The following is a 27,676-nucleotide window of genomic DNA, read 5'->3' as shown; positions in this document are numbered from 1 at the left end:
ACAGTACAGGGATAATACACACAGTGATGTCACAGTACAGGGATAATACACACAGTGATGTCACAGTACAGGGATAATACACACAGTGATGTCACAGTACAGGGATAATACACACAGTGATGTCACAGTACAGGGATAATACACACAGTGATGTCACAGTACAGGATAATACACACAGTGATGTCACAGTACAGAGATAATACACACAGTGATGTCACAGTACAGGATAATATACACAGTGATGTCACAGTACAAAGATAATACACACAGCGATGTCACAGTACAGGGATAATACACACAGCGATGTCACAGTACAGGGATAATACACAGTGATGTCACAGTACAGGATAATACACACAGTGATGTCACAGTACAGGGATAATACACACAGTGATGTCACAGTACAGGGATAATACACACAGTGATGTCACAGTACAGGATAATACACACAGTGATGTCACAGTACAGAGATAATACACACAGTGATGTCACAGTACAGGATAATACACACAGTGATGTCACAGTACAGAGATAATACACACAGTGATGTCACAGTACAGGGATAATACACACAGTGATGTCACAGTACAGGGATAATACACACAGTGATGTCACAGTACAGGGATAATACACACAGTGATGTCACAGTACAGGGATAATACACACAGTGATGTCACAGTACAGGATAATACACACAGTGATGTCACAGTACAGAGATAATACACACAGTGATGTCACAGTACAGTGATAATACACACAGTGATGTCACAATACAGGATAATACACACAGCGATGTCACAGTACAGGGATAATATACACAGCGATGTCACAGTACAAAGATAATACACACAGCGATGTCACAGTACAGGGATAATACACACAGTGATGTCACAGTACAGGGATAATACACACAGTGATGTCACAGTACAGGGATAATACACACAGCGATGTCACAGTACAGGGATAATACACACAGTGATGTCACAGTACAGGATAATACACACAGTGATGTCACAGTACAGGGATAATACACACAGTGATGTCACAGTACAGGGATAATACACACCGTGATGTCACAGTACAGGGATAATACACACAGTGATGTCACAGTACAGAGATAATACACACAGTGATGTCACAGTACAGGGATAATACACACCGTGATGTCACAGTACAGGGATAATACACACAGTGATGTCACAGTACAGAGATAATACACACAGTGATGTCACAGTACAGAGATAATACACACAGTGATGTCACAGTACTGTACCAGCAAAGTGGATAAGATTTTACCAAATTTGACTTTGGTGTGCATTTGTAATGTGGATTTATTTATTTTTTTCATACATCTAATAAATTTTATTTAATAAAGCTTCACAACAAAAATATAAAAAACATAAGCGTAGTAGAAGTAGGAAATGTTTTCAGAGCTGTTACTATAGACATTTTACATTGATTAAATAGGGAAAGCCTGTGCCAGGACTAGAGCCCCCTGCAGGCTAGTACCCACATGTATACCCTGGATGACTGGCAGCACTGTGTATATGGGAATATGTAGAAATCTCTCAGAATTACCATCAGTTGGTATAGATGGCATTAGCCATATTACTGACCCCCGTCCCCTCGGTCCTCGCTGTTCCACTCATTTCTGCTGAATCAGAAGCTGCCGAAGGCCAAACAAAAGGACGCTGGAAGCGACCAGTCACTGCGGACACTGCTTGTCATTCTGCTGTTACTGTAACCTGTATATGCTTTATACGGAGTAGTGGACCCATCATTACCTATAATATTCTTATTTATGGTCAAAGCAACTGTCCCATAATAATAGGCAAGTCCATATCTGCAGTTTATGCACATACGTGTGATTTCTTTACTCATATCTTGTTCCTTGGCTTTTTTTTTTTAGCTTTGTACCATTAAGGCAGAGCGTGTTAGGTTTGGTATGATCTAGTTACAGAGTCTACAGAGAGACTTGGGTAGTCTGAGACACGCCCCCTATCTCATCTCCCCCATGATTGGTTACACACATCTGTCATAGGATCGTGACCGTACTGTTCTGTCTCAGGGAATTTAGATTCCTGTTATATATTTTTTTGTTTACATCTATGTCCCCTTAGAGCAGATTTTGCAAAATCCATCTTGGAATTCTTCCTGTGGGTGGTATAAAGACTTCCTGTTCCCATTCACTTCAGCCGAGGAATCAGGCACAATTAGGGTTGAGCCGATCTTGAGATTTCAGGATCGGTTTTAAAATCCGATTTTCCAGCCAATTGCAATCATGAAATTTGCTCGATCGCCGATCGGAATCCAATCTTTCCCGATTCCAATCACTCAACCCTAATTGTATATTATATATACAGAGGGGTTAAGCCGATCTTGAGATTTCAAAATATGATTTGCGATAATTTTCCAGCTGATTCCGATCGTGTAATTTGCTTGATCCGATCTTTCCCGATCGCTCAAGCCTAGGCACAATCTGTCTGGAGATTGGGCATTATGGTTCTTGCTGGTTCCTCAGTATCAGGAGCTGCGGGCCTCAAGCCCCTGATTGACAGTCTTCTCCCTATGTACAGTAGTAGAGAGGATGCTGTCAAGTGTAGAGAAGCGGCTCAGGAACACCAATGCAACTTCTGCTTGTAAGATCTAAAACTACAACTAAAACATCGGAGTAGGCAATGATATTATGTGTCTGTGACTACCTTATTCTGCTCTCAGAGAGGGGGTTGACAGATTCCCTTTAATTTTTCCTCTTTGTGCAGCAGATTCAGACTGGAGTAACCTCTTAGACTACACCATGCCATTGCACTGTACCTATATGGGACCTATTGACTGGAGTGACATCTTCGACTACACCATTCCATTGCACAGCACCCACGTGGGACCTATGGGTGACCACGGTAGGACATAGGTAGCCAGGGAAGCTGCAGCGAGTCGATCTAAAAGTATATCCTGGAATGACTGTGTATATAAGCCAGTGAGGTGTCTACGCGTCAGTAAACATCCTTCTTACTATAGGGCTGGTGTTTGCACAGACTTATTAAACTCCCCAGGACGTGTATTGTGTCTCCTGGGACTTTCGCGATCCCTGGTTTTATAGGACAATCTGACACAACATGTGGAAAGAACGAGACTTATTTATAGCAGGCACAGGAAATAAGGTCATTTCTCCCATGAAAAGCCGCCTTCATAGGAACACACCAGGAAATGAGGGAAAGAGACTGGCATGTATAGAGAACATCACACCCTATGGGCGTCTGCAAGACAATAGTGATACATGGCAGAAAGCCGCAAATCCTTCTTATATTAGGAAGAGCCCTTGTGGTCGGACACGTGTGCAGGAAAGGATCTATGACATATATATTATATATATATATATATATATATATATATATATATATATATATATTATATATATATATATATAATTGAAGGGGCTCGGCTCTTCAGTGAGTCCCACCATCCATATCACTGCTTACCAGACACAGCTCTATATATTATCTAGTGGCCATGACTGGTATTGCAGCTCAGTCCAATTCCCGTAACTAAAGGGGACATGTTGCTAGAAAGGTTTTGTATCTCAACATATTTTTTTAAGTATTTTTGATTATTTAATATTTAGTTTTCCATCCGTATTTTAAAATCCTATATCCTGCAATTTTCACTCTAGCTACTAAGCCAAATAATAGACTGACACTTTCCAATTCTTTTTTGCAGCAGTCACCTCATTTCCATCAGAGAACGGATCAAAATAGAAGATAACACCTTTATAGATAACACCCATCATTACATTGACTACTGACAACAGATGATGTCACACTTTATCTGCTCCCCCTATGTGTACAGAGCACGTCTAGCAAATTCTCCTGTAGACCTCAATGAGTCGCCTCCAGACTGTTGATGTCTTTGCAATGACCCGAAATGATTGACCACTTGAGGGTGCCTGAAGTCATTGGGGACATTTATTAGGACTGTTACTTTATAGGTCAGTCTTAATAACAGGAGCGCTCTCTTGAGAAATTTGGCAAATTTTCCAGATGCCTTTCCAGAACACCATATGATCCATAAGCTGCTGTGGATTTGTAGGTTTGTGGCATAAAATACTATAAAGTTAGCCTGCCTGGTCATGGGGCGTCCTTACTGGTGACGTCCTGACCACATTTTGGAAAATTGACATTCAGCAAAAATCACAGTTTTTATACAAAAGTGGTCATGTATGTGATCATGGACCAGAATTGTATACTGCTCTGTTCCTTATATCATACATACCTTGAAATCCTACACTTCTGTAACAATATAGCACTCTGCCACTAGAGGGAGCTTTGCAGCATATTTCATACTGTCTTATTATTGGGTTAATGGATAACATAACGAAGGTTGCTCTGTATCCGAAAAATAGAGCTCGGACCTCTGTATAGATGTATAAGGTAATCTTCTGAAAGCCAGGAGTCTGTTGGACATGGTCAAGGGGATTTACAGGATGGAGAGATGTTAAAAATAAAGAGAAATTGCTTAAAAAAAGGAACTTGCAGTATATTTATATAAAACCAGAAAAGTCGTACCGTCCCCTCCTCCCCCCTCGATGGTCTGGTCTATATAACATAAATGTTGTCTTATATGTATGAGAGCCATGAGGAACGAAAAATGAACAAAAATTAAACAAACACGTCTTATCCTATGGTGAAGACCCCTCACACTGGCCATACGCATTAGATGGCTGTAGGTTGACCACTCATTTGCCCCCCCATACACATGCACACTTGGCTCGGCTGAGGGTGCATGTGTCCTCTATAGGAAGCCTTGTGTGCCCTGATATCTGCCAACAGAGGAAAGTCTGAACACCCACCCCCACCCCATACACATCCAATCCCGTCCACGATAAGGAGCTCATGGCTGGGTATCTGACAAGTCCCAAACCATAGAAAGTTCCTTCATTCGTGGTCGTGTCCATTGGCAATCGACCAAGACAACAGACGTCACCCCCAAGATGGTTAGAGAAAATTGTCCAAAAACGCTTCAAAATTTACTGTATATTTGCAAAAATGTCTGACCTCTAATTGTCTACAAACTGAAATATTGTCATGCTCCTGGAAAACCCCTTTAAGGAAGGGAATGACCTGTGATCCGCTCCTAATGTTCTTAGTGTTCCGAGTAGATTTACAGTCGCTGCCTAAAATGGAAACTTTTACTTTCCCATTAGTCAATTTTAAGCAAAGTATGAAATCCTTGTTATTTGTAGCCGGGGATGAATTCTTGACAATTTATTGCTTGGTAATGCACCACAAATACAGAATAACTTCCCGGCAATTTGTTGTAACCGAAATCAGATTAGGAAATACAGATATAGCAGAGTTAAGCCGAACTGTAGTGCGATATCTTACCAAAGAAGACAACAAAAACCAATGGAAAGTCATTGGGAAATCCGAATTCAGCGACACTTCATTGGGTTTTGTTGTCTTCTGTGATACGATATCACGCTACAATTCGGGGTAACTTTGCTGCATCTGTAAATATCCTGGACAAAACTGGGCTAGTCTGGCCTAAAGGGAGGGCAATCCATGCCAGCACCGGAGCAACGTGATCTTAGAGGACTCCTTGAAATGCTTGTATACCTTTTAAATAACAAATTTTTCCTTATAACTTTGCACTGTGCCTTTCCTCTCTTATTCTTCCTAGAAATTTATGAATAAATTGACAACTGGATGTTAAAAGAACGAGTCCCTGCACAGATAGGACCATGTCACAGTGTGCAGGGACTCGCTCACATCTGGTAACACCATCCAGGTTCCAACTTTTTCAGTTGTAGTAGGAATAACGGAGGGGCAGAACAACAAATTGATATTTTATGGGCAAACAAGTATTTACTAAAATGGACATGTCAGGAGAAATGACGGGTCCTGGTCAGCCTCTTGGACCCCAGCCAAGCATACATCAATGGCTGGATAAGAGCGAGATCAGTGGGGTCCGGCTGTCGGGCCTGAAGTCCCAAGCCTCCTCCCTTTTCAGTGGATTGAGGGTTGCGGATGTCCCTTGCCCTTCCTTGGAACTGATAATGATACCTAAGTACTCTACTTTGGCTATTTTAAGCAGTGCCATAGACCTGACCAAAGTGGCAGTGGTTATGTTCACTCTGCACTTGTAAGGGTTAAAGGATTGGTGCCACTATCTATAACTATCCCCTATACACAGGGTACTGGATATGTGTCAGATCACTAAGATCGACGGTGATCAGGAGAACAGCAGCCAGCTCCATTTACTTCTACGAGTGTTTAGCAGCCCCATAGAAGTCTATGGAGCACAGGTCACACAATGGACAATTCCACAATGGACAATTACTGGGGTCCAACCAATATGAACAGGGGATAAGTGTCTATAATGATACAAGTGTGGAGACTTGGGACCCCTGTTCTTATGATCAGTGGGTAGGAAGAAGCATGGCTAATGGTACAACTCCTTTAAGGATACAGGAAAGAAACATCTCTGAATTTTGGATATCCTTAGCTGTATAATATGTCCTGTTTGTCACTTTTCCTTTTACTATGTCTCTTGTCCCAATTTTGTTAAAGTATTTCTTGTTTCTTCCTGCAGCTGAGAAGGTTTCCTCATTGGGAAAGGACTGGCACAAGTTCTGCCTGAAGTGCGAGCACTGCAATAAGACTCTGACTGCCGGCGGACATGCTGAGGTAAGGTCCTACCGAAATAGAAGACCTTGATAGGATTGCAAGCTGTCGGTCAGCTATTAGAGAAGCAGACAGCCGGAAACAGGGGTGCAAACTGTGTGAATTTCTAATGAATATACTCCTACTTATTTATATATATACCTTACTTATATAGTGCCATCATATTCCACAGCGCTTTACAGATATGGTCAACACTGTCCCATATAGGAGACTTATGTAGAGCAGAGATCCAGTGGGGTTAAAGGGATCCTATCATTGGAGACCCTTTTTTTCTCAATAACACATAGGAATAGTCTTAAGAAAGGCTATTCTTCTCCTACCTTTAGATGTCTTCTCCGCGCCGCGGTTCGGTAGAAATCCCGGTTTTGTTCAGTATGCAAGTGAGTTCTCTCACAGCACTGGGGGCGTCCCCAATGCTGCGAGAGAAATCTCCAGTGATGCCTCCATCTTCGTCTGGAACGCCTTCTCTCTGCGTCTTTTTCCATCCTGGGTTTTCAATCTTCTAGGCCTCGGGCAGAGCCGACTGTGCATGCCCAGTCCACAAGAAAATGGCTGCTTACACCTGGGCCATTTACTTGTGGCCCAGGCATGTACAGTCTGCTCTGCCCGAGGCCTGGAAGACCCAGGATGGAAGAAGACGCAGACAGAAGGCGTTCCAGACGAAGATGGAGCTGACGCTGGAGAGTTCTCTCGCAGCATTGGGTACCCCCCCATTGCTGTTTGAGTGCTGAGGACCGCCCCCAGTGCTGCGAGAGAACTCATTTGCATACCGAAGAAAACCGGGATTTCTACCGAACGGTAGCGCAAACAAGACATCTAAAGGTAGGAAAAGAATAACCTTTCTTAAGGCTATTCCTACGTGTTATCCAGCAAAAAAGGTATCCAATGATAGGATCCCTTTAAGTTGTAGGAACACTTACAAGTAATATTGGGCTAATGGTATTTTCCACTAAGAAGAGTGAAAAATAAAACTCTTGAAATACAAGTGACACATTTAGAAAGACATAAAGTCTCCTTTTAGCGTCTGACTTCTAGACTAATGTGCCTCTTAATATACTTAACGCAGGAAGTAAAGCCGTAGACGCCAACCTGATCATTTTCCATCAGCAGGAATCTCAGTCGCCCATTATTCGGGATTTGGTGTGAAGTTTTCTGTGCCCGCACATGTCCAGCTGTGACTCCTCTGATCTTGAAACATTAGCATCTTAGAGCCTATTCAGGGCTTAGAAGGAGTCTTCTCGATTTCATGTTTGGTTGCTGTGGAGACCCTCCATTTCCATCTTACGGACAATAGAAATATTGTCTGTGGTTGGGAACAGGTGGTTCCCCAGAGTGTAGTCTCCGCGCCGTAATCCAAAAATGACTGTGGAATCTGAGCGCTCGCCCGTTGCTTTCTGCATTGCATTCACGTCGCTGCAGATCAGAGATTTCTCTGTGATTCACAGGTAAGATTTACGGCCGTTAGGAGAAGGCGCAATTGTTTACCCGTCCGGATTTGTAAAGACTGAAGTCTGCAATTTGGCCGAGACGTTGGAAATATAGGCGTTGCGAGGAGTTATTTAAGTTTTAATAGCGTTTTATATTGCAATGAATAGAACTAGGGGTAAAATCTTAGTCACTGTTAAAGCTGCAGTAGTTCAGAAGGAAAGACAAGCAATGGGAGATGGGAATTACCATACACTGTACCAGATAAATAGGGTGTCCCATCAAGATGTGCCCGGTCCACATGTCCTACTAGTATTAGGGCATATGGACATCATGGGACCATCCAGTGGAGAATGCTAACTAGGCCCACTCTGGCAGACTCAAGTGTCTTTGTAGTACATGGATATTCATTCATCTGAATGCCTGACATGTAATACATGTATTCTGTAGTTGCTGGTACAAGGAAATTGAGACTCCAGCCAAGTCTGTTCCCAGCAAGTTTAGGCGTATGGCAGGAGTCCCAAGGAACAAACCTGCAGCAATCAGCTGATCACCTGCTGAAAGAGGTTGTTTAAGGTGAACTACATAATATGTACTGTCCCATCTGATCACAGAATAGGGGAAAGAAGCTGAGCTCTGTGATATATAGGGTTATATGATAGTGGAGAGAAGCTGAGCTGTGTGATATATAGGGTTATATGATAGAGGAGAGAAGCTGAGCTGTGTGATATATAGGGTTATATGATAGAGGAGAGAAGCTGAGCTCTGAGATATATAGGGTTATATGATAGAGAGAAGCTGAGCTGTGTGATATATAGGATTATATGATGGGGAGAGAAGCTGAGCTCTGTGATATATAGGGTTATATGATAGAGGAGAGAAGCTGAGCTCTGTGGTATATAGGATTATATGATGGGGAGAGAAGCTGAGCTCTGTGATATATAGGGTTATATGATAGAGGGGAGAAGCTGAGCTCTGTGGTATATAGGGTCATATGATAGAGGAGAGAAGCTGAGCTCTGTGATATATAGGGTCATATGATAGAGGAGAGAAGCTGAGCTCTGTGATATATAGGGGTATATGATAGAGGAGAGAAGCTGAGCTCTGTGATATATAGGGTTATATGATAGAGGAGAGAAGCTGAGCTGTGTAATATATATAAGGTTATATGATAGAGGAGAGAAGCTGAGCTCTGTGATATATAGGGTTATATGATAGAGAGAAGCTGAGCTCTGTGATATATAGGGTCATATGATAGAGGAGAGAAGCTGAGCTCTGTGATATATAGGGGTATATGATAGAGGAGAGAAGCTGAGCTCTGTGATATATAGGGTTATATGATAGAGGAGAGAAGCTGAGCTGTGTAATATATATAGGGTTATATGATAGAGGAGAGAAGCTGAGCTCTGTGATATATAGGGTTATATGATAGAGGAGAGAAGCTGAGCTCTGTGATATATAGGGTTATATGATAGAGGAGAGAAGCTGAGCTCTGTGATATATAGGGTTATATGATAGAGGAGAGAAGCTGAGCTCTGTGATATATATGGTTATATGATAGAGGAGAGAAGCTGAGCTCTGTGATATATAGGGTTATATGATAGAGGAGAGAAGCTGAGCTCTGTGGTATATAGGGTCATATGATAGAGGAGAGAAGCTGAGCTCTGTGATATATAGGGTTATATGATAGAGGAGAGAAGCTGAGCTCTGTGATATATAGGGTTATATGATAGAGGAGAGAAGCTGAGCTCTGTGATATATAGGGTTATATTATATAATGGAGGGAGAGAAGCTGAGCTCTGTGATATATAGGGTTATATGATGGAGGGAGAGAAGCTGAGCTCTATGATATATAGGGTTATATGATAAAGGAGAGAAGCTGAGCTCTGTGATATATAGGGTTATATGATAGAGGAGAGAAGCTGAGCTCTGTGATATATAGGGTTATATTATATGATAGAGGAGAGAAGCTGAGCTCTGTGATATATAGGGTTATATGATAGAGGAGAGAAGCTGAGCTCTGTGATATATAGGGTTATATAATGGAGGAGAGAAGCTGAGCTCTGTGATATATAGGGTTATATGATAGAGGAGAGAAGCTGAGCTCTGTGATATATAGGGTTATATAATGGAGGAGAGAAGCTGAGCTGTGTAATATATATTCTAGAAAGTGAAATCTCCCGGTCTGTAATCCATCTGAGTGTTTTGCAGTTTAGGATCTTTGCTGTCAGGATTGAGTCTGCAGAATTTTTACTGATTCCTAACAACAAACTGCAGAATTGCAGATGCGTCTTTGATTAGGCGACTCAAAATGTCTGCAAGGTTGACAAGGCGCCCCTCACCTGTGCTCCGTTATCTCGCTGGATGTGTCACCCACCATATGTGACTAGCAGAGGAGGGACTCTGGCTATGACTTCTGCACGAGGCATCTTCCATCTGTGTCTGCTGTGACATCTGCAGCCCATCCATGTGGAATCTGAAGTTTCCTGACTCTCTGCATGTAGTTATCTGATTATTTCCGTTGCTAAGTCTGATAATAACATTATATTTATTCATTTCAATATACCACTATTTAACCATTTCCTTACAAATCACAGATCACCAGATAAGGAGGAATGACTGGACACTGGGACAGATTTATTAAGACTGGCACAGGGCATGGCTGATTTATAAAGTGGCTGCTCCCCCGCCATTGTGTTCTCTCTGTGTATGTTTTACTAAAACAAGTATCAGGATGACCCCTAGAGCGGACAAATTGGTTCCTTAAATATTTCTGCCCTCACTGTCGATAAAATTGCTCCACAGGTAGATTTTACTTACCAGTGTAAGGGCCCACAATGTGACACGGCGCTGATTTTGACACGTAAACGCATGTCACAATCAGCACTGCAAAAACAAAATGCCTCCCATTGATTTCAATGTGTAGCGGGCGTAAGACAGAACCCATTGAAGTCAATGGGATTCTATTTTGCAGCGCTTGATTCTGACACGAGTTTACGTGTCAGAATGAGCGCCGCGTTACATCGTGTGCACAGGCCCTAATGGTGAGAGTTGATATACTCAGTCGTATATTGATTCCCAGCATTAAATTACAGACATTATATGGCGGCTCAGGTCTCGCAGACTCTTTACACAGTATATCCCATAGCAGAGACACCCTGGCTGGAGACGTAAACTATACAACCGCTAGGTTCCTGTTCACAAAGCATGAGGTAATATAAAACATGTACAGACAGAAAACCTAAATGATCACACAATGGGTCATTTATTTTGCAAAATATTTCTCCTTCCATGGTGAGATTATATTTCCGTATCCCAAAAAACACTTAAAGGGGACCGATCAGCGCTCCTGATATGTCTATTTTAGTCAATTCTTACGTTTTCCATGAAATACAGATTTTGAAGTGTCTTTTATTATGACTCTGATTTTTGCCGTTCCTCTGTTATTCCTCCTAGAAGTTTAGAAATAATATAACCTCTGGGGCTACCAGTTGGGAGTCAGTATCCGTATCCAACCATTCACCCTGCCAAAGGGGTGTGGCCTCTAGACGGTCTGACACCGTCCAATCAGAGCTGGCAATGTTAGAGTGTGTCTGGACAGGCCCCTAATAGAGATGAGCGAACAGTGAAATATTCGATATTCGTTACGAGTAGAGCCTCAATATTCGACTACTCGATCGAATATCGGTTCCCATTATAGTCTATGGGAAAAAATGCTCGTTTCAGGGGAAGCCTACAAGACTACAAGAGAGTCACCAAGTCCACGAATAGCAGGAGCAGAGTGTTTAGGAGGAGCGCTGTGCAGTTAAAGCGCACGGACCCTATTATAGTCTATGGGGTCCGTGTGCTTTAACTGCACAGCTCTTGCAGTTGCGCTGACAAAAAGTCAGCTCCCTCGTAACCGCAAGCTGCCAGCTCTCCCGACTAGCAAAGATGAGCCTGTGGCAAATCAACGCTGGTTCTGCAGCAGACTCGTCCTTGCTAGTCAGGAGAGCTGGCAGTTTGCTGTTATGAGGGAGCTGACTTTTTCTCATAGGAATGCATTGGCCAGTGTTGATTGGCCAGTGTACAGCATTCGGCCAATCAATGCTGCTTCTACCGGAGGCTCGTCTGTGAGGAGGTGGAGTCTACGATCGGACCACAATGGAGACTGCTGTGGTCCGATCTTAGACTCCGCCTCCTCACAGACGAGCCTCTGGCAGAACCAGAGTTGATTGGCCGAATGCTGTACACTGGCCAATCAACGCTGGTCAATGTATTCTTATGAGAAAAAGTCCATTCCCTTATAACAGCAAGCTGCCAGCTCTCCCGACTAGCAAGGACGAGCCTGCTGCAGAACCAGAATTCGGCCAATCAACGCTGGTTCTGAATCGAATATTTACTGCGAATAGCGAGTAGTATTTGAACGAGTACGAATATTTTGAATACCATAGTATTCGATCGAATGCCTACTCGCTCATCTCTAGCCCCTAACTTTTAACACCAGATGTCAAATTCTTCTTAGATTTGTAGGAGGAATAACTGAGGAACCGCACAATATGGGGGATACAACCAGGAATCAGAGTCGGGGAGTTGGATGTGGGGACAGAGACGAAATTGTCTTCATTCTCAAAATAAAATGGATAATTATTTTTAATGACATTATACAATTACTGATATAGTATCAATTAGATATATAGTTTGTTCCATATTTGCTTTCATAGGAATCATTCACTAGTTTTTAATGAATTTGAGGTTCTTTAGGGTATATTCACACAGTGGAAACCTTTTCCGCCATGTGACTCTTCCGCGCGGCTAGCCGAATGAATGGGCCTAATCAGGAGTGGGATGCCTGATCCTGTCATTGTGCTGCCATCCTTCCTCCACCTCTGATAGTGTAATTGTCTACAGTATCATAATACCGTATGTACTCGAGTATAAGCCGAGTTTTTCAGTACGGTTTTTGTGCTTGAAAAAGTCCACCTCTGCTTATACTCGGGTCAAGGAGCGGGGAGGGGGGGGAGGAGGAGTCAAGGTGAGATGACTTGGGGCGGCCCGGGAGACAGTGGTGTCTACACGGCTTTGTGACTCCAGCAGCCGCCTGCTTCAGACGCGCTGTTCAGTTAAAGCACACAGACCGCATAGACTATAATGGGGTCCGTTGTGCTTGCAGCACACTGCCCACTTCAGCTCACTGCGTGCGCTGTTCTAAAATAGCAGCTGCCTTCAGTCTGACTACAGCCAGGCTTAATATAGGGTCTACAGTGTTCTATTCCGTCAGGAAGGGGTTAATAGGAGCACTGCAGATATCCTATATTCAGCCAGGCTGAATTCCAAGTGGGGGAAAAAAACCATAGGAAAGAGATGCAGAGATGTAGTAAAGCTGAGTATGGTGTGCTGAGTTAGCTCTGCTACAACTCTGAATATGCACAGCATACTCAGCCCTGCTATAACTCTGCATATGCACAACAAAGTATGCTGTCCATATCCAGAGATGTAGCAGAGCTGAGTATGCTGTCCATATCCAGAGATGTAGCAGAGCTGAGTATGCTGTGCATATTCAGAGTTGTAGCAGAGCTGAGTATGCTGTCCATATCCAGAGATGTAGATAGAGTTGGATATGCTGTGCATATGCAGCGATGTAGCAGAGCCAAAACACCAGAGCAGGCAGATCATCGACCGCAGCAATTTGCTGAATATAATGTAATTTTATTGGTATCTATTTTAATTTTTGAAATTTTCCTGTAGCTGCTGCATTCCCCCCTAGGCTTATACTCGAGTCAATAAGATTTCCCAGTTTTTTGTGGTAAAATTAGGGGGGGGGGGCTTATATTCGAGTCAGCTTATACTCGAGTATATATAGTAATAATAATAAAAAAAATTGAAATCACCCCCCTTTCCCTAGAACACATATAAAACTACTTACATACTGTGATACACATACACATTAGTTATCCCTGTGTTCGAAAGCGCCCGCTCTACAAATCTATAAAAATATTTTTACTATACGGTAAACGCCATAAACCCACATCCACCATCTTCTATCAACAAACCCGGTCTGACAGGTTTCAGTCTTCTGCATGCCGAAGATGGAAACCTCGGAATGGAGAACGAACGCTGGTGTGAACCTAGCGTAAGAAAGTTCTATACACTATTGTATCACCCTGTTCCTGTGATGGATCTGATTTGCAAGTGTCTGCTGAATCTTAGGTGTTTGCTGCACCTAATGTACCAGTGAGGCCACATCCCAGTCCGAGAAGTAATGGTCTAGACCAGGGGTCAGTAACAGTGGCGTAACTAGGAATGGCGGGGCCCCGTGGCGAACTTTTGACATGGCTTCCCCCCCCCCATCCCAACTGACGCCGAAGACCTCGACCGACCCCCTCCTCTGCACTCTATTATGTCCCTTACTGGCTCCTGCACACAGTATTAACCCCAATAGTGTCCCCTGCACACAGTATTAACCCCAATAGTGTCCCCTGCACACAGTATTAACACCAATAGTGGCCCCTGCACACAGTATTAACCCCAATAGTGGCCCCTGCACACAGTATTAACCCCAATAGTGTCCCCTGCACACAGTATTAACACCAATAGTGTCCCCTGCACACAGTATTAACCCCAATAGTGGCCCCTGCACACAGTATTAACCCCAATAGTGGCCCCTGCACACAGTATTAACCCCAATAGTGTCCCTCTGTGGACACCCATAAACAATTATTATACTCTGGGGTCTTTTCAGACCCCAGAGTATAATAATCGGAGACCCGGGGAATAAAAACATTAAAAAAAAACCCCACTGTTGCTTCTTACCTGTTCCCCGGCTCCTGTGCTGTACTGTCCTCCTGTGCTGACCACCGCTCGCGTCCTTCGTTATTGACGTCGGACGTCACATGACCTGGGAAGCATGCCGGGTTCATGTGACGTCAGAGACGTCAGACAACAGTAGGACGGAGGCCTGGCAGGATCGCGGAGAGGTAAGTAACAGTTTTTTATGTTTCTTACCTCTTCCGATCCGCCGGTCATTATACTCGGGGGTCTGCAAAGACCCCCGAGTATAATGATAGCCCCTGTGGGGCCCACGGTGTCACTTGCCGATCCCAGCCCAGCCAGGATCGGCAAGTGAATAGGGCCCGTAACAGCCTATTTAAAAAAAAACGCAGCGGTAGCGGCTGTCACCGGGCCCCCTAATGGCCCGGGCCCTGTGGCAGCTGCTACTGCTGCTACCACGGTAGTTACGCCACTGGTCAGTAACCTTCAGCAGTCCTAATACCAGATCACTAATCTTATACCCCAGGAAAGTCATCGCCCTACTATAGGTCTGACCATGAAGAAAACAAGCAACATGAGTAAATCCTTTCTAACTCTATAGTACATTCTGATATTCATAGAACTGTGTCCATTTCTTGGCTGTGGCAAAAAAAAAAAAAAAAGTCACAAATTGGCTTGTCTTGCATATGTTCTGTGTCTTTTTTTTCTTTGACAACTGAGCGTCATCCATTTTGCATCTGTTTTTAATGGAGCATTAAAAACGGATGAATTTATTTGTTCAGCAAACCCACTGATTCATTTTTTTTTTTAATGAAAGGTAACTCTGATCTTACGTCTCACTGACTCACATTACTATTATTAGAGAGACACCGATTCCATTACTATTGGGTATATGCATCGATAGATAGATATAATATACTAGCAATACCCGCGACTTCGTCCACGATCCCCTCCCTGCTTGTGCAACCCACCTGCAGCGCGGCTCTGGCCCCTCCCCTACTGGCATGCGGCTGCCCCTACCCTGGCCTCCCTTCTCTCCCCCGCCGCGAAACCCTGGCTCCCCCTTCCTCTACCCCCCCCATTCCCTGGCCTCCCATCCCACTTCTCCTGCCCCGCCTCTACCCGCGACCTCGTGCTCCTCACCCTCGCCACCCCGGTTTCCCCCTCCTCCCCTCCCCTTACTTGTTCCGCAACTGCTGCCTCCCCCTCCCCATGCCTCCCAGCCATGACCCTGGCGGCCTCCCCCCCCCCCGCCCCAACACCCCGCTGCTGCAACCCCTTCTTCACCCCCTCTACCCTGTGTGCATAGAATGTGTTGACAGCTATGGCCATGCACGGGGCGCCACGGGTAGGTATGTGGCAGTTCCTGGGGCCCCGGCCAGACTTACCGATGGTCGCCGGCCTCCTCCAAATCCGGCATGTTCGGGAGCCTGCACATGCGACACCATCTTGCTCGTGTCATGCGGCGCCCCGGGTGAGCAGCTATAGCTCCGCCCCCTATATCAGCCGCTCCAATCCTAGATTGGCGTGAAAGGTCGGCGACCGGCCTGCGCCTCCACAGCACCACCCCCTCCGTTGCATGGTCCTATGGGGTAACAGCACGCATGACATCATTGCAGGTCCTTCAGCCTCCACCAGCTGTGCTTTCGGGGCTCACGGTTGGAAAACCTGGCATCTGACGGTGATGTTAATGCACCTATCTTTCTTTCTGGGTGCCATTGGAGGTATGTCTCAAATTTCACTGTAATCCGTTGGGGCACTTTGGCGTGATTCGGGAACAAACATCCAAACACACAAACATCCTAACACACTTATAATATTAGTAGGTTTTATACAGCTGTATATAGAGACAGAGGGATAAATATATATGAGAGAGGGCGATTTTATATATATATATATATATATATATATATATATACACACTGTGAGTTAGTAAGGATTCCAGCTCATTGCTCTGCAGTATAATATACGGCAATATTGTGGAGCCGCTCAGTAATCCTGTCGTGACTGTGAGGTCCAGAGTACTCTCCTTGAAGATGGCTGATAAGGATGACATCCGTCTTTATAATGACATTACTGATGATAATGATAATAAACCAGCAGATCGTGACTGGACGCTGCAGAAATAGAAGTGAGTCAGAAGAGCAAAGCCAGCAGCAGGGTATATAAGTAAGCGTGCATGGTACCAGTGGAGAAATACAGCATAGGACCCCCTTCTCCAGGATACTAGGTGTATCGCACCCTTTAGTATCAGCGTTGCATCTCTTTGCTGGTTAGTACAGATTTCTGCTACTAATCCTTGGGTTTTCTCCTGCCTGGCCATCTTGTCATCCCTGCCCCTCCTATAGAGATTTTCCCGACCTGCTTTGTTGTTCCTAAATCCTAGCTGTCCGTGCTCGGGTGGTGAGCGGCTATTCCTCTTGACCCCTCCATACAAGTGAACGCTCTTCTCAGCTGAGCATGCACGTCTTCTCAATCGGGAGAAGGAATTAAGGCCTCTGGGGCCTGAGACTCCCCTGTATACATTAACCAGACCCCTTGAAGTTTCTGGGTACGCACCCTGACTATGACCACCTCTACCCAGGATACTTGTGAATATACTTGTACAATACTCCTCATTATCATTTATTACTCTTCACCGAAACATTTTATAACTTACGTGCTTTCCATTTCTCTTCATATCATTTCAGCATGATGGGAAACCATACTGTCACAAGCCTTGTTACGCCTCATTATATGGACCAAAAGGTGAGATATTACTCCTATAATAGTGTCCGCTAAGTGCAAGTCACCCCGAGGCAAATGTTACTGAGTTTTGCACAATATTTAAAGAGGTTGCACCACAAATGAAAGGTATCCCCTATCTATTGTTATTGGTGGAGGCCGCACTGCTGGGGCTCTCACCGATCAAAATAACAGGGGTCCCGATTTCTTTGTGGCTCAGTTCAGCTGTATAGAATGGCCAGAAATGGCGGGGCAGTTGAATGTTGCAGTGGTTGCCCATGACATTATGGGGAACTTTGGGACCTCATTCTCTTGTATGGTGAGGAGCTGTGGTATGACCCCTTTAACCCTTAAGTACTATCATGGTGTCTATCATAATGATAAGGGGTATGATAGACCACCATGATAGTACTTAAGGGTTAATGATAGAACCAATAATGAAGGGTTTTGCACATATCCTTGATAGCGCTGTGTTCACACAATACATTATTGTTGACTATTTCAGGTGTTAATATTGGAGGTGCTGGATCCTACATCTACAGGAAGCCAAGCGAAGACAAACCAACATCTCCTACTGAAATAGCTCCAAAGGTGGAAGAGAAGAAAGTTAGTGCCGCTCCAAAGACCCTCAACAAAGGTGAGAGACCAAGAAAATGGTTTACCCAATACAAGCCCAGCCATACACTCAAGACAGCTGGGCTATTGGCACACTTAACTTCGTTTAACCCACTAATGGTTAAGTTAGCAGTGCAAAAACCCCTCCCATAATTTTTTTTTTTTTTTTTTTTTTTTTTTTTTTTACTTTAAAGTGATTGTATCATTAAAATCACATTTTTTTCTTGATCACATGTAGGAATAGCCCTAAGAAAAGCTATTCTTCTCTTACCTTTAGATGTCTTCTCCGCGCAGCCATTCTGTAGCAATCCCAGTTTTCGTCTTATGCAAATGAGTTCTCTCGCAGCACTGGGGGCGTCACTGATGCTGCGAGAGAAATCTGCAGCGACGCCTCCATCTTCTTCATGAACAGCCTCTCTGCATGTCTTCTTCCCGAGCTGGGTTCAAACTTCTAGGGCAGAGCCGACTGCGCATGCCCACGGCCACAAGAAAATGGCCGCTTACTCCAGCTTACTTACTCCAGCTTACTGTGTAAGCAGCCACAAGAAAATGGCCACAAAGACAGCTTACTGTGTAAGTGGCCATTTTCTTGTGGCCCAGGCATGCACAGTCTGCTCTGCTTGAGCCCTAGAAGATTGAACCCAGCTCCGGAAGAAGACACGCAGAGAGGCCGTTCATGAAGAAGATGGAGGCGTTGCTGAAGATTTCTCTCGCAGAATTGGGGACCGCCCTCAGTGCTGCGAGAGAACTCCTTTGCATACAGATGAAAACCCAGATTTCTACCGAATGGCTGTGCGGAGAAGACATCTAAAGATAGGAGCAGAACAGCTTTTCTTAGGGCTATTCCTACATGTGAATGAGAAAATAATGTGATTTTAATGATAGAATCCCTTTAAAATGGGGCAACACGGTGGCTCAGTGGATAGCACTGCAGCACTGGAGTCCTGGGTTTGAATCCTGCCAGGAACAACATCTGCAAGGAGATTGTATGTTCTCCCCGTGTTTGCGTGGATTTTCTCCCATTCCACAAAGACATGCAAAAAATGTACATTGTGATCCCTATATGGGGCTCACAATCTACATTTAAAAAAAACAAACAAATCCCTTGGCTGCTGCGGTCAGCATTGGCTACATGATTTAAGGGATTAAATGGGAAGTATACTTTCTGATTGATAATAGGGTGGGGGATCTCATGAACAAAAGTCCATGCCCCCCCCCCCCCCCCTCATGGGTTATCTGAAGTGACACGAACAAGAGACAAATTAAAATCATCATCTCCTCTCCCTGCACATCATTGTCCGCTGCTCGTGTTGTCCTGGTTAAAGTGAAGCTGTGGGTGTATTCATCTCCACTTCAACCAACGGTATCTCAAAATCTGTGTGGGCTACAGACACGATCTTCTTCTTGTGTTAAAGTCAAGATTCTTGACTTTGTCACAATGAACCAATGAATGGCCTTCTGGTTGGAGACCATATCAGGAAGGGTCGCACCTCTTGAGTTGATCTCCATCTTTTGACCACCTGTAGTCTCCTCCAGGGTGTAGCTATAGAGGGTGCAGAGGTAGGAATTGGTGCCAGTGCCTGGAGCCTCTCTAGAACATCAGATTTATACATAACACATACTAAATAGAGGCTCAGTTACATATTTTGCATTGGGCCCCAGGAGCTTCGCGTTTTGCTTCTGGTCTCCTCCATACATTATACATACAAGCTGTTCTGTACTCTCTTTATTCATACTACATGTGCAGCTTTATGTCCAAGGGAACAGGAGGAGGTATATTGAATTTTCTATAATAACTAATAGACTACTTCATTACAAATCTCTGATCAATTGCTCACACTGAGCCCATTTGTTTTATTTTTGGCTCGGAGGTTTGGGAGGGATACACAGAGTCCTCCCAGCTCTTGCTTCAGTCACACGGTGGAATTCCTGGCAGCTCCGCTTATTGTGATATGGAGAACAATCTGTAATTGTTAACTCCCATATCAGACTGAGCAGCCAAAATACAGATCACAGTGACCCATAAAAGAAGGTGTCGGGTTCATTTCTCCAAATGCCACTGCCAGGACTAAGCAATAGATCCTCCTGGCGGCAGATCTAGTGAGAATTTACAGCGACCTGGTGCCTTCCATTGTAGTTTTTGTTACAACTCCTCTGATTCCCTTGGTCACTCCTCAGGTGACCATTTTACAGATTTAGTTACTGGATATATGCATATGGAGGTTATGGCAAAATACAACATAGAGGGTTGTATCAGTATGTCTTTGTAGAATGGGAGGAAACACACGCAAACACGGGGAGAATATACAAACTCCTTACAGTTGTTGTCCTTGGCAGGATTCGAACCCAGGACTCCAGTGCTGCAAGGCTGCAATGCTAACCACTGAGCCACCGTGTTACCCCACTGGTGGAAGTTTTGCACCGCACATGATTACTGTGGTAACAGGAAGGAGATGATGACGTATGTAAGTGATGTCATCGGGCCATTGAGTGACCTCAGCAGTCACACGCAGCACAGGACTTCCCCCGGCAAAGATATGTGCACTAGACCAGACGGCGGCGGCGGACACCAGAGCGCAGGGGCCAGCTGAATATGATTATTTGTATTTGTGTTTCACCTTCCCCACCCTCCTCCCTGAGTCTTAAGATCCCTGGACACCCCCTTTAAGGAGATTTAGAACTGCTGATGAAATTGTATGTTAAAATGGAGTAAGAAATCTGCTAATCTGGTTCTCCAACCCCTTGCTACTCTCTGTATATGTATATATTTTATCCTGATGAAGGACTACACCTGTACATGGTTACTGAGTAACTTGGTACTTGTTCTCTCTTTCAGCTTCAAGTATAACAACTTTTACAGGAGAACCCAACCTGTGTCCTCGCTGTGAAAAGAAAGTCTTTTTTGGTAAGAAGATAATTTATAGAGATATTACAATAAAATGGGAACAGGTTTTATCAGTCCACTCTTATAGAGGACCTTTCGCCAACTCCAGCTCTTGACATCCTTCATTAGACTTTTCCAGCGATTCCAGCACAGTTGGCATTTTTCCTCTAGCCCCCACCTTTCCTGAGAAATAATTTCTGTCAGTTTCAGCACACTTATGCTCTCTGCTGACATTTGGGTGGTCCCTATCTGTCTTCTCCAGCTCAGGGCCACCCACCTGACAGTAGTAAGTGTGGTTGTGGTGATTACTCAGGAACGGTGGGGGTGAGAGAAAAAAAAATCCTGCAGTACCAAAATCAATGGAGCTGTGTTTATTGAAGAGCCGGAGGTGGAGAAAGGTCATCAAAATGTTGTTCGCTGTGAGGGTTTTGATGCCATCACTTGGGGGAACCATTGAAATTAAGTAATGCACTTAAAAGGTTGGGGTCTCGGAGCTCTTGACAATAGAGGGGGTCCCAAATATAGCATCCATTTTATATTCATATTAACACCCATCTTCCTTAGGATGGGATTGATCTGATCATTGGTAGCAAGAATAACGCCTAATAACTTAGGTAATAGCTGACTGAGACTCCAAGTGCAAGTCTATTATAATAATGAATGTCTGAAATTTCCCCAAGGTGGGACTATTAAAGGATTATCTTATCTTATCCTTGATAATATTTCATATCCTTCTTCATAATTCTTAAAAATAACATTTATTCTGTTTTTGTATTGTAGCAGAGAAAGTGACCTCTCTTGGGAAGGACTGGCACCGACCTTGCCTGAGATGTGAACGTTGCTCTAAGACGCTAACTCCGGGTGGTCATGCCGAGGTGAGGAATATTCTGTATATTTATGCTTAGCTTCTTAAACCTGGATGAATCAGTAAAGGGAAGGTGATAAAAGTGACACTTTCTAGGCTAAAAATATCGATGACCTATTCTAAGAATAGTTCACACACTCCACCGATCAATTGAGAGTATAGCAGGAAACTGACAGCTCCGTTCTCTGTGTAGTGGTCAGACCAGGGTACTGCAGATCAGGTCACATTCACTTGAGCTCAGCCATTACACACTGATACTTTGTGTATCAGCTCCTGCAGCTCATTTTAATAATGGTTCAGGATACTCCTTTCCCGGTCAGATTGAAGACTGGTTATAAGAGCGTCTTTTACACTGGTGAACCTTGACAGTCAACCTACTGATTTGGAAGGACACTGTGTAATACTAAATTCATCCAGGTGGTGGCACTGCTGAGAAAAGTAATACTTCCAGATGGCTTTTGAGAAGATCACGTATTTGTATGTGTCTATGGCTTTAGTGACCGATCCTAGACCACCATAGGAGAGTTGAGGCTGCATTGCAGCAGAGAGAGTAGGCATCTGGCCATGAGATCTTCTGGACAAACAACGAAGTGTCGAAAACTTATTTGTAATTCACTCACGAGCTGCCAAATAATATATCATCACCATAAAAACTGTGGAGGAATTCTGTGTTTTGTCCAGTCCGGGGTTCTCAGCGGTGAAGTCTTCTCATGTTCTCAAGACATCTGATATTAATACTTCAGATTGAAATGAGAAGATTTCAGCTTCTGGCATTGGCAGGTAAATCCTAGTACACATATGGCTTGGCTGCATATGTTAAGTGTGAGGCCAGGTCACACTAGCACCGACTCATGTCATTAGGCTCCGCTTATACTTGGGGTAGGCCATCGTTATTAGATATGTGGGAATCCAACACCCGGGACCCCACAGATCATCTGCTGTAGGACAGGGGGGCACTCAGTGGAGCAGCGGTGCAATACCTACATGCGCCACTACACTTTGCACAGTGATCTCTCATTACCATTTCCATTAGTTAATAAGGTCCTTTATTGATGCCACTAATATATGTGGAAAATAAAAGTGAACTTGCCCAATCTGACAGCACACAATAGAGGACAGACAGGCGGCCTCCATAGACCATTACTTTGTCACCACATCCCTCTACCATTGATCGATTCCACCATCTGAGATTTGAGTGCTGGAAAACCCATAAATATATTTCTATTTCTTTTCTGTATATCCATAACTAGAGGTGACATAGCGGTGCCCCAGAGAGGTAAACGGATCGATGAGTCCTTGCTTGTTTTCTAGCATGAAGCCTTCATATAGGAGGGCTGTATGGATGGATCTGTTCTGTGCAGTACTCTAGTGTGCACTGTACTGCACCTGCATGGGATCTTTGATGGATATCAGATATAGGGCCTATATATGATCCCTGATAGATATTGTCTGTACTGCACTCTATTGTGCACTCTACTGCACCTGCATATGATCCCTGATAGATACAATATGTGCACTACTCTATTGTGCACTCTAAAGTGTCTGCATATGATGTCAGATAGCTACATTCTGCACTGCACTTTACTGTGCCTGCACATGATCCCTGATAACTAAGGTCTGCACTGCACTCTACTGCGCCTGCACATGATCCCTGATAACTAAGGTCTGCACTGCACTCTACTGCTCCTGCACATGATCCCTGATAAATAAGGTCTATGCTGCACTCTACTGCACCTGCACATGATCCCTGATAAATAAGGTCTGCACTGCACTCTACTGGACATGATCCCTGATAACCAGGGTCTGCACTGCACTCTACTGCACATGATCCCTGATAACTAAGGTCTGCACTGCACCCTACTAGGCCTGCACATGATCCCTGATAAATATGGTCTGCACTGCACTCTACTGTGCCTGCACATGATCCCTGATAAATAAGGTCTATGCTGCACTCTACTGCACCTGCACATGATCCCTGATAACTAAGGTCTGCACTGCACCCTACTAGGCCTGCACATGATCCCTGATAAATATGGTCTGCACTGCACTCTACTGTGCCTGCACATGATACCTGATAAATAAGGTCTACACTGCACTCTATTGCACCTACACATGATCCCTGATAAATAAGGTCTGCACTGCACTCTACTGTGCCTGCATATGATTCCTAATAAATAAGGTCTACACTGCACTCTATTGCACCTGCACATGATCCCTGATAACTAAGGTCTGCACTGCACTCTACTGTGCCTGCACATGATTCCTGATAAATAAGGTCTGCACTGCACTCTACTGTGCCTGCACATGTTTCCTGATAAATAAAGTCTGCACTTCACTCTACTGGACATGATCCCTGATAAATATGGTCTGCACTGCACTCTACTGCGCCTGCACATGATCCCTGATAACTAAGGTCTGCACTGCACTCTACTGGACATGATCCCTGATAAATAAGGTCTGCACTGCACTCTATTGCACCTGCACATGATCCCTGATAAATAAGGTCTACACTGCACTCTACTGGACATGATCCCTGATAAATAAGGTCTGCACTGCACTCCATTGCTCCTGCACATGATCCCTGATAAATAAGGTCTGCACTGCACTCTATTGCACCTGCACATGATCCCTGATAAATAAGGTCTGAACTGCACTCCATTGCTCCTGCACATGATCCCTGATAAATAAGGTCTGCACTGCACTCTATTGCACCTGCACATGATCCCTGATAAATAAGGTCTGCACTGCACTCCATTGCTCCTGCACATGATCTCTGATAGATATGGTCTGCACTGCACTCTACTGCGCCTGTACATGATCCCTGATAAATAAGGTCTGCACTGCGCCTGCACATGATTCGTGATATATATGGTCTGCACTGCACTCTACTTCGCCTGCACATGATCCCCGATAAATACGGTCTGCGCCTTCACATGATCGCTGATAGCTCCGTCCTGTGCAGTACTCTATGCTAAGCAGTTTTCTGCCACCTCCCATGTCGCTAAAGAGTAAGATAGACCTGTTACAGACAAATGACAATCCATCTCCCTGAATACTTGAAGGGTTTCACATTCCTGTGTTCAGCAAGTGGTCTGGGGACCTCTTATCTACAGCCCAATATATTTTGGCAGCCAGAAGAGATTAGTCTTATCTTCTACAAACACCACTAATTCTACTGATAATAGAGCAAACACCACCTCCTGCACATTGGGCTCCTTCTTATCCTATTACTACCTGTCTCTGTATTAGCCATATGCATAACTATCCTCCAAGCATCCCTGTCCTATGCACATGCATTCTTGACTCCGCAGAGCATGCATGTCCTCTGAAGCAGCTGTCACACTCTACCAATGTCTTATCCTCCCAAGAACAAAAGGATTGGATAGAGTTTCATTATCTGTCCTAACATTTGCTGTCAGGGTAGAGTCAAGGGGCGTCCATATACACATTGACAGTCAACAGTCCCGAAATCAGACAACAATTACGCGGCTAATCCGCACGTAATCCTGACTGTGTGCATGTACCCTTAAGGATCAGGGAATTTAGTCTGCTCTCCCATAAGTGCCTCTATGTGAGATGTAAGTATTCTTGGCATCACTGGGGCGTACAGTTTGCAGCCGCAGCAGGTGACTTGGCATCTTCTTGGCATTGCAGAGAGTTTGGACATTTCTAATACGTGTAGATGAATAACGGCTCATTCAGGCAATGTTGTCACAAGCTCCTACAATTACCCTGCGCCATGATGGATCTTATTGTTCCCGCAGTCGGAGGGATTGGATGTCTTCTATGATTAATTCATGCATTGTTGTTTCTGGATTCCTTCACAATAGCTCATTGGCTCCATTATCTTGTTACCTTCGGGCAAGCTGTTAAACGTTTACATCACTTGTCTAGGCTTTATAATAAGCTGTACTGTAATGTTATAGTCATATTAAGACCTTCAGCCTTGTCAATGAAACCATGCATGTCGCTGAATATACTCCGTATACAGCTCTTTCCAGCAGGTGGAGCCACAAGACTATGCTAGTTGGTATATATTATTATATTATCATATTCACATATACCTTCCATATTGTTAGTCTGATAGCTATTCCCCTATATACATGCACACTTGGATGCACCTTGGCACTTGTCATGTGTTATGGTAGAGGAGGACTCAGTAAAACATGACCGATCCCAATATAAATCAAAGGTATATGTTATGATCACCAGTATGTTCAGGATTCGGATAAAATTCTCAGGGGCAGCTGGGTAGATATGTTACACAGCAGTCAGCCATTTATATATAATGCATTTTCCCCGACACCTAGAGAAACTTTATATGCATGCTTATTTTATTTTTTATGTAGATTGAGCCCCATATAGGGATCAGTATGTCTTTGTAGAATGGGAGGAAATCCACCCAAACCCCGGGAGAACATACTAACTCCTTGCACATGTTGTTCCTGGCAGGATTTGAACCCAGGACTCCAGCGCTGCAAGGCTGCAGTGCTAACCACTGAGCCACTGTGTTGCCCCGTATGCATCCTTATTTTGATGGACACCTCAGTAAGCTGAAATCCAACATGTCCATTCTCTGTCAAGCTTTCCTCATAGACATTATTGCCGAATCTTGTTCCAAATAGAGAGATGGAGATTAAGGAAGACTGAATTTCATTCTTGCACGTAGTAAAGTTTGGAAATCCATCCCCAATAGCATTAAACTATAAGTCACTGGTGGTCTTCTCCGCTGTGACACGTTATAGTATAGCCTCGCCTGCAGAATTCTTAATTCAGGCCACACATTGCGGGAAAGCTGCATTTTTTTGTTGTACATTTTGCGGCACCAGGGTGCTTGTGTGACCAGCGCTCCATTGGCTTCCTGGCTGTAATCTGTGGCAGCTCCATAGAAGTCAATGGAGCACCAGTTACACAAGTGCACTATTCTCAAGGTGGTTTTGGTCCCCTGTCCTCCTGATCACTATGAGACCTGGTGGTCAGGAGGACAGACACTTATCCCCTGCCTTGTGGTTAGTGTCCATTAATGTGTACAATATATAACATAGACAGGTTGTTACATTTTGGTGACTGTCTAATAAGGTCGCACCTCCTATTTGTGCATTTTCCCAAAATAACTTCACTTCCACCCCTTCTTTTTCCAGCATGATGGGCAGCCCTACTGTCACAAGCCTTGCTACGGAATCCTTTTTGGACCAAAAGGTAAGCCTGCGTGAAATTTGTCAAAGATTAACTCCTTCCTGCCCTAGAGTAGTCCAGTTCTAGAGCTTTCCTCCTGTTCTATAGTCAGACACTTTGTAGAACACCTTCATCAATGTTTCAGAGGTAGTAAATTTTCCGGAGGGCGCCGCACCGCGCAGACAGGGAAGGATACTTTTTTTTTTTTTTTTGTCTTTGTGGATATTTGAGAAAGTGAAAATGACCCTCTATAAAGCGAGACGGATTTCCAGGGAGGAGAGAGGAGACATCTGCTAGTGAGAGTGCACTTCAGTTACACTTCACGCTTCCTTAGATACACACATGTGGACTTGGCTTACAGCGAGATGTCTTCGTTTCTAGCCTGCAATCCGTTTCATACGTGGGAAGCATTTTGATGATGTCTTTTCAGGGGCGGGGAAGTATTTCTGTGGATGTGGCAGTGAGGACAAGATACAGTGGGGCAAGAAATTAAAGGCATCTCATACCTACTGTATATAGAAAATAGATATATAGCCATATACCATATAAACTTACTGA

At 44.1% G+C, this 27,676-nt stretch overlaps 1 protein-coding gene across 1 annotated transcript in view; it reads left to right on the top strand.

The window, feature by feature from the left end:
• The window catches only part of LOC142214225 (cysteine-rich protein 2), a 63,843-nt gene that overhangs the window by 34,146 nt on the left and 2,021 nt on the right, over positions 1-27,676 (top strand). The window contains exons 2-7 of the mRNA XM_075283088.1: positions 6,589-6,683; positions 17,546-17,603; positions 18,085-18,216; positions 21,031-21,099; positions 21,859-21,953; positions 27,085-27,142. Coding sequence (XP_075139189.1) covers positions 6,589-6,683; positions 17,546-17,603; positions 18,085-18,216; positions 21,031-21,099; positions 21,859-21,953; positions 27,085-27,142 — 507 coding nt within the window. The remainder of the gene's footprint in view (positions 1-6,588; positions 6,684-17,545; positions 17,604-18,084; positions 18,217-21,030; positions 21,100-21,858; positions 21,954-27,084; positions 27,143-27,676) is intronic.

This window comes from Leptodactylus fuscus, chromosome 7, assembly GCF_031893055.1.
Source record: "Leptodactylus fuscus isolate aLepFus1 chromosome 7, aLepFus1.hap2, whole genome shotgun sequence".
In the NCBI taxonomy this organism is placed as follows: domain Eukaryota; kingdom Metazoa; phylum Chordata; class Amphibia; order Anura; family Leptodactylidae; genus Leptodactylus; species Leptodactylus fuscus.
This window is presented reverse-complemented; position numbering and strand designations above follow the sequence as displayed.